The sequence below is a fragment of the Melozone crissalis genome, unplaced genomic scaffold (genome assembly GCF_028551555.1).
Source record: "Melozone crissalis strain CALT ecotype California unplaced genomic scaffold, PUWL_Pcris_2 ptg000027l_1, whole genome shotgun sequence".
Classification (NCBI taxonomy): domain Eukaryota; kingdom Metazoa; phylum Chordata; class Aves; order Passeriformes; family Passerellidae; genus Melozone; species Melozone crissalis.
In genome coordinates this window covers 3458483-3467500 of record NW_026535805.1, presented here as the reverse complement: position 1 = coordinate 3467500, position 9018 = coordinate 3458483, and the positions used below count along the sequence as shown (strand labels likewise).

Below are 9018 nucleotides of genomic sequence, written 5' to 3'. Positions count from 1 at the left end.
ATGGAAGGACTTGACTAAACTGTGCTTTCTAAACAAAGTAATTTCCCGTAAAGTGCTCCTAAATGCAGGTGCTCCAATCAGAAACATGAAAAATGTGAAGAAATTAATAATAATTACGTTTTTCTACTGAAAACGATTTTTAAAAATCTTTAAATAATATAAATTTGTAGCAATCTGTATCATGTCCTAAACAGTTGCAGAAGCTGTATTATGTCTTCAGCTTTTTTTTTAAGATGTGCTCTATAAACATATGGCACAGAAAACCTTTTTCACACTTATTTTTCTAAATATTATTTTACACCACCTCATGGTATTTTCAGATGTATTTACTAATAACTTAATAAAAAAAGACTCTTGTATCATATAAGTGACACCAAAACGTAGAAATCATAGAATAGGATAATAATATTGGGAAAAGTACAAGCATACATATTACTAAACCCCTGACATTTAAATTTAATAGCAGTGGGCTGAGATGCGAAATATTCAGTGTTGAACATTTCTACTTATTTATAAGACATTTACAAGAGGTAACACATCTCAAAACTAGCATCATTTGAGTTCTCTTCAATTTTTCTGAAGAATCTATTACAGGTTATACTTGCCCTAAATAAAATTTTTTTTCCCTCTTTATGGACAAAGCACTCAAACAATTAGAACAGACAAAAGCACTATCTTGGGTGTAATAGGAAGAGATTAAAATGCAGCCTTTCTTAATTTACTTAACAATTTGCATCTCACTTAAAAATAAATCATAGTCACAGAAAAGAAGTCAAACAAGTACTACCTAAGCTGAACAAAACCATGGTTTTGAAACAGAATAACAGCTAATGCTCTCATAATTAATTAAGATCTTCACAGCCACCTTCAGGAATATAAGGTGGACAAATTCCATATTTAGGGGAATGTCACATGATGTTTCCTGATTGATTAGGGCACATTAAGCACAAGATCAGCAACAAAAATAGCTGGAAGCATATCAGTTTACTGCTGGGAAATGTTTCCCATACTATTTAGAGCAGAAGCAAAACATTGGGTTTCTCTTTTTTTCCTTCTTCTTTTTTTTTTAGGTATTGGATTTACTCCGTAATTGATATGAAAATCTTTTTTTAAAAATCAAATGAAGATCCAGTGCTTTAACTTCCTGGCAGCACTTAGGTGAGCCTAAATCAAGATGTACTTCAATTTCTGTGATTAGAGATGGATCACTGGCTCTGGAAAAGTTCATGTACTGATCATGGGATGCAGATGAGTATCAGCTACAGCAACCCCTTTGAATTGTTCCAAAAGTCAAATTACCAGTCTGTATTTCAGTGGAAATGTCAAAAAAGACTACTAAAAATACTTTTTAAACTGTAACTACTGGTGTTCTCTTCTATCCTTTTGATGCCTATTTGATAGGACAGTAGTACTGAAAACTTACATCTTTCATCTGTATTCAAAGTTTGGTAATGAGTTGTCTTAAGCATCACTACCAACACAAAGGACTAGGTTATTGCACATCAAGTACCTTAAAACAAGGTTTGCTTTTGGGGCATATGTGAAGTTGTAAAAACTGTACAAGAAAAACTGGCAAAAAGCCATTCAAGCTTTTAAGAATAAATATTCTTCAAAGTAGAGCAAGCTATAAAATGTTTAATGGTTATAAAGTCTAGTTGTTTTCTGCAGAGAGAAAACATTACTGGCATTTGAACGAAAGCAATCTTGGAAATAAAATTGGAAATGTGACTAACAAATTACATCATAAAAATAAAACCTGGAAGTTCTTTCCTGATAAAAAATAAATTGTGATAGAAAAAATAGAAAGAAAAACACAAAACCCTCCCAAACGTCTTTTTTCTTCCCTCTTTTTTTTAATCAAATTTAGAAGCCTAAAAATAAAGATGAATTAAACAAAAAGTTAAATCCCAGAATAAACACAGGCATCTTTCTCAGCTATGCTTGAAAACAAAACCAAGCACAGTAGATAGGATTCTAGTTATTCATCAGCTATAACTGGAAATCATACTAGATATATCAGTTCAGCTATATATCCAAAAACCTTTAACAAAATAAAAAAGCCTCAGGAAGTCTATTTTTCACAAATTTGTCAAATTTAATATTCCTGTATTCTCAAATCCTGAAAAAATGGGGTGTTACACAAGACTGCTAAAATCTGTCAAATATAATATTTTGATCACATATTTGCATTCAAAAGATTTATGAATTACCATATTTTCCTTGCTCCTGTTGCCACTTCTAGCTTCTGCAACTCTCAAATTAACTTTAGTCCCTTCGGTCCAGCAGCTAGAAATTTGCTCATTACTGGAACAGTAACTCTTTCTTTCTATACATCCTTGTAGATCTGCTTAAAACACACCTGCACCTTTCAAACATATTAACTCCATTTAATTTCAATAATGTGTGTTTCAGCCTCCGTTTTTGTCTTCCCTCACCGTACCTATGTTCTACTTTGGAATGGTGCCTAACAATGACCTATTGAATCTTTAGCAGCTCTTAAAAAGGATTTTTTTTAAATGTCACATTTTGCCAGATGGGTTAGTACTGCCCAGAGTGAATCATCACCATTTACTCTGATATTCGCTGTCATCTGACATTTATTACATTCCCGGAATGTAAATTAAGGTACTCACCAGTGGACCTAAAGCACAACCTTTTGCAGTACATGCCTGGACTCTGAAGGAATGCAGACTCCAAGGAGCAAGCCCATAAGTATAACAACTTAGCTGTGATGAATTCTGCAGCAGAACACCATCCATGTATAATCCATAGCTAGTAATAATACCTATAAAACAATGTGAGAGCACTTAGTAACCAAAAAGCTACAGAATTTAGAAGACAACAAATGCTACAGACACCAAGGCAGTAGTAGTAGCATTTCAAACTGTTTACAGTTGAGCAGATATTGTTTAGCATGACTGGGCAGATAAAAATCAAAAGAAACATACTCTCCCATCTTTAACTATTGCAAACATCACAAGTGCACTGCATCTCTTTAAAAAATTTCACTATTCCAAAGATTCCCCTTAACAAACTTGCTTCTGAGTGGCTGCCAACACCACCTTGGAATGAGGGAAACAGGTAATTCTGGTTTAGAGTCTATTCTGCATATGGCTTTTCAAACAATACAAAAAACCATCTCACATCTTAACAGCTTCAGACTTAGAAACAAAATCTTCAAAATAATCAGAATGTGGAAAGACAGCTCAGTGCTATAACTACAATGAATCAGTAACAAATAATTTTGTTACACAAAACACCTTTTTCATACTCATTCTTCATGACAATTACTTCAAATTTTCAATGCTTTGCCAACAAACTACATACTTTATTAATTTGGGGTAGGAGTAGGGTGGTTGAAAAATTTTACCTACTTTTCTTAATGAAATGACAAAAGAATAATGATTACTGTTTCCTTCTCAATATGCAGAAAAACTCCTGAAGTAAACTACTCCTTGCCTATTCAATCTACAGAAAGAAAACATATTTGGAAACTCAAACATTAGCAAGATTTTTAGACAGAGGAAAGAATGGTCATTCTTGTATAACTGGCTATTACTAACTAAAACTGCAAGTGATTGGTTATTGCATTTATAAGGAATTCTAAAACTGTTCCTCCAAAGGTACATTGTAGGATAACAAACCCTGTAGAGTGTTTTGAATTTAATGAACTAAAAACTTAGTTTTATAGATTTGCTCAGACTTTAGAAACTGAGCTTGCAGAGCAGTACTTTTTCTCAGGGTTATTCTGCCATCTTTCTTACTTCCGAATAATCTCCCTTTTTAAAAGTTATTTCAATGAGAAATCTTAAGCCAAATAAATGCAAAGTTATAGGATTAATTTGAAGTGATTTTAGTTCAGAGGATGCCTTCTAATCCTTCCATTATAAAAACAAAATCTATTGTAAAACTATAGCTCAGTTCACCATTCCTTCCCTTAAAAACTAATTTTTTGAAACTATATTGAGGAAGATTCAATGTGAAATTGAAAAAAATATTTTCCCCTCGACAAAACAGAGAACTGCATCATAAATAAAAGTGTACACACAACTGTTTCAGCTGATCTTTGAAGAGTTCCACTTCAAAAGATTTATATGCTAAAGATCTGAGTATGTTAAAGTGATTCACACACTCCTCAATTCCTTTCTCTTCTAGAAAAGTGAGAGGCTAAACTTAGCTCAGACGGCAGAGCTGTGCAGGAGGAGGTCCTGGAAAATCTCACACTATCAATCTTACCACATTTGACAAGGTTTCTAAAGCAAAAATCCCTTGTCTTTCTGTGCCTAGTTGCTTGTGAAGCAATAACATGAATGGTTGATATTTTTCCTACAATAAATAAACAAGTCTTATATATGTGGGTACATACTTTAAGCTATTTTGTTCCTCTCAGAGGAAAAATGTGAATGCTGGCATTAAGGATGTGTTTTACAGGGAAAAAAATGCCAAACACTGAGATAACTCTAAGCACCTACTATAACTGTTGCACTAACCCCTTTAAGGTACCATAGAATAGAATCTTAAAACTACCTGTGCTGGAAGGGACCAACGGGGTAACCCCAAGAATCACACCATGTGCCTGAGAGCATTGTACAAACACTTCCTGAACTCTGTCAGGCTGGTGCTGTGACCACTTCTCTGGGGAGCCTCTTCCAGTCCCCAAACACCCTCTGGGCAAGGAACCTTTTCCTATCTCCAACCTAAATCTCCTGAGACACCCTTATGCCGTTCCCTCGGGTCCTGTCACTGGTCACCAGAGAGCCCAGATCACTATTAATTCATTTGATACTTAGGGTAACAGCATGAATCATAGTCAGGTCATTTGGCATTAATGTTTTAGAGAGTTCCTAAAGCCACAGCACTGTGCAGCATCCCCACTTGAGGAGCAGTTTGTTGCTCAGCTCTGTGACCTTTTGTTAGTTCTCCCAGTACAGTCAGAGAACAATAGTCTCCAAAAATCTGATCCATTACCTCTTGTTTTTACTTCTGCCTTTGCCATGTAGGACACTGATGGAGAAAACTACAGTATGAAAAGAAAGGAAAAAAAGTACATTTCAGAAAAAAAATTATCTAATAGTCCATTTTTGAGATATGAAGCCATTTTTCTAAATTAGGCAATAACTATTTTCACAAGGGATGAGTAATTCTGCTTCCCTATTTCACCGGTATAGGCTTCCAAAACATACAGAGAAAAAGTTTAAAGTTAGCCCAAAGTTAACAAACTTCCTGAGACTTGCTAGATACTGCTGAAGTTTGCCATGCATAAAATATTTAAGACCATAGGACATTTTTGTGATTTACAAGGCTTCCTGAGCAACACATGGTCACTATGAAGAGATGCAGTTTCTTCATAGTTTTGAAGTCTAGGCAGCTAGGTCAAATCTTGATTTCACTGAAGACAAAATCTCTATCGTCTATACTACAATTATGTTTCACCATTGAAAAGAAATCCAAGAATGCAAATTAAACTTAAACTGAAGTTATAAAATCTTCTTCTTGCTCCTTTCCCCTCTCTGGGTGAGACCATATAATGTGTCAATGATATTCAAGACACTAAAGAGGTTTTGAATCCAAAGTACTACAAGCACTTTACTCTTAAGGTGCAATCTACAGGTCAAATCTTAAGCAAACATACTTTCACCTACATCAATTTCACTGACTACAAACACCAGTCGTCTCTCATAAGCACAAGGATTTGCAAGAACAAGTACTGGCTTAGTTCACTGAATAATTTTATAAATCAGTTTTTACTATACCTACTATTTTCCATTAAAATTCCACATGGCCTTGGAAGATACAATCCTGATTTAGACTTGGCTTTATCTATGACATGAACACAAAATGAAGCTTTTGAGAATTGATCAGCTAAGGAAAATTTTCAGTGGAAAATTTTCAAGGATTTTAAAATAGCAGATCTCAAACTATATGGATGTGCTCTGAAGACGAGATCATTGTTTATTAAGATCATTGTTTATTCACTAGAATAATGAAAGGTCAAAGCAGAATATCTGATGACACATGATTTCACAAGCCTCTCCATACACTGCCCACATCTAAATGGTCAATATTACCTATACCACCTATTATCTACATACATATGTGATATGTATGTGCAGAGTGGCAGAATCTGGGCCATGTCCCATCAACCATTTTATTGCTGGATTGAAAATAAGACAAAATAAAATATCGATATTTTAAATATATTCAACATGACATCTTCCAAAACTCTTTTTACTACTTAATACATAAATTATATTTCTGAAGCAACTTTCAAGAAAGAATTCTGTGTTTAATTTCCCACTTTTCTATTATTTTTTCCCCCTCTATATAATGTAAATAAGCCTTAAATTCAGTAAAAAACCGTAGCCCTGAAGTTCGATATCTACATCTGGACAACATGGGCCTAGGTATTCCTGTACCCTAAAGCTTGTTTCCCCTCATTGTGCCATCTTTATGAAGAAGCCATGTAGGCTTTAATCCTTTTTGCCACCTCTGACCTCCAGGGTAGCATTTTAATTCTCCTTAATTTTTTTCTAATTCACGGCAAGCAGCTGAACCCCATATATATCACGAGGGCATAGCAAAGTCTGTGCTGTCCAAGCCCCAGCCAGCCCACACACCCATTGGAAGCTGATAAGCCTCCTCAGCCCATGGAAATAAACTGTAGCATCTGTCAAGCAGGAGCAAACGAAAGGAGGCAGGAGAGAAAGGAATGGCCCCTGAGATCTAATAAGGAGATGACAATCTATGATATGCAAATCTTTGCAATTCTGAGGTTTCCACCTGAAACAAAGCCAAGCTCATTATTTTTGAAAAAGACTGCTTAGCAGCCTGAAACACACCAAGTTTGATCCAACTCAGTTCAAAGCAGGAAACAGTTTTTAAGCTTTTGGAAAAAAAAAAAAAAAAGGCAAACCAAAAAACAAAACAAAACAAAACAAAAAAGCAAAAAAACCCCCAAAAAACAAAACAAAACAAAAAAAAAAACCAAACAGAAAAATCAAGAATGCACCAGTAGAATGCTGAAGAAAGAAAGTTTTAGGGAAAGTACCTAAGTACCTTCTGCTGGTCTTTCTCAAATTTTATTCTTCTCAACTATGATATTTTTCAGTCTCTTACACAGTTTTAAAACACTGACACAGCCATTATAGATGATATGGCCAAAAGGCAGCCCAAAAGATGTGCTGAGAACAAGCAAAACAAAGTCACTGAACAATGTGAACCTTCCTGATTAAGCACTTGCTCAGTCAAAACTTTAAGAGCTTATTTGCTGTTGGGTTTTTTAAAAAGTCTTTTCAAGAAAATGGAGAAAGGATAGAAATAGAAAATTGGAGAACGAGAAAATACATTATTAGATAAATCACAGAATCATTTAGGTTGGAAAAAACCTTGAAGATCATTGAGTTCAACTGCTAACCCAGCACTGCTAAATCCACCACTAAACCATGTCCCAAAGTGCCACACTGCATCTTCTAAATACCTTCAGGGATGGTGACTCAACTGCTTCCCTGGGCAGCCTGTTCCAATGCTTGGGAATCCTTCTCATGAAGGAATTTCCTTATACACAATCTGAACCTCTGTGGCACAACCTGAGGCCATTTCCTCTTGTGCTATTGCTTGTTCCCTGGGAGAAGAGACTGACCCCCCACCTGGCTACATCCTCCTTTCAGGCAGCTGTACAGAGAGATAAAATCTCACCCCAGCCTCCTTTTCTCCAGGCTGAACACCCCCAGCTCCCTCAGCTGCCCCTCATCTGACTTGCACTCCAGCATCTTTCCCAGCCCCGTTACCCTTCTCATGACTCAGCCTAGCACCTCAATGTCTTTTTTTATAGTGAGAGGTCTGGAACTTAAGACAGGATTGGAAGTGGGGCCTCACCAGTGCTGAGTACAGGAGAACAATCACCGCCCTGGTCCTGCTGGCCACACCAGTGATGATCCAGGCCAGGGTGCCATTGGCTTTCTTGGCCACCTGGGCACACACTGGCTCTTGCAGCTCAGCCACTGCTGACCAGCACCCCCAGGTGCTTTTCCCCTCAGCAGCTTCCCAGCCTGTGGCGCTGCCTGGTGTTGTTGTGACCCAAGGGCAGCACCCAGGCTGGGCCTTGTTGAACCTCACACCATTGGCCTCATCAGCCCACTGATCCAGCCTGTCCAAGTCCCTCTGCAGAGCCTTCCTGCCCTGCACTCCCACCCAATTTGGAAACATCTGCAAACTTGCTGAGGGTGCACCAACATCCTCAGCAGTTCCCTAGCAAGCTGTTTATTGTAGTTAAAAGGAGAGCCAAGCTGTACACAGTAAATGCTGTATTAACAAGCTACAATACCCAAATTCAGTTATGCATCCTGGCTATTAGTACTTTTAAAGGAAGCTTGCTAAAATTTATTTCTTAAACTCTAGATCTTTATTGTGTGCTGTTGATATGCATGTATAAATATGTATATGGACATATATATTTATATTTCCTTGATTAGTTAAAGAATTCTCTAAATGGTTTGGATTTTTTTCCTCAATGCAAGGATAACAAGATCAGGCCCTGAAACTAACTACAAAAAAAAGGGAAAATTATTCAGACTTTAGCACTAAGCCACATACATGACCATCCTCACCATTTCCTCCCCTCCCATCCCTTACCCTTCCCCTTACTCCTGCCTTTTTGCCTTTGCCACACATGCTGATGAGATTTTAGAAACAGAGTTAGAAAGTTTCTAAGGTGCTAGGAAGCAAAATCTTCCACAATGACTTCCAAAGAACCATAAATTATCAAATACATTATTTAAGAGGTGACATATTCATATTTCTTTCTAAATTTAATGTAAGACCTTACAGAATACAATCACCACTTCTGGGGGAATCATTTAAAATGTCTTTAGTGAAGTTGAACAAGTAGGATGTGCTTTATCACAACTGAATGTGGGAAAAAAACTTGCAGGAAAAATGAAATTTATGTGAAACCACTGGGAGAAATAATTCTATATATTGAAATAATATCATAAGCCAATAAAGAAAAACATTTCTGAT

General features: G+C 36.4%; 1 protein-coding gene across 1 annotated transcript in view; it reads right to left on the bottom strand.

Annotated features, from left to right (window-relative positions):
- Positions 1 to 9018, bottom strand: part of USH2A (usherin) — a 373967-nt gene that overhangs the window by 174902 nt on the left and 190047 nt on the right. The window contains exon 35 of the mRNA XM_054280520.1: positions 2634 to 2785. Coding sequence (XP_054136495.1) covers positions 2634 to 2785 — 152 coding nt within the window. The remainder of the gene's footprint in view (positions 1 to 2633; positions 2786 to 9018) is intronic.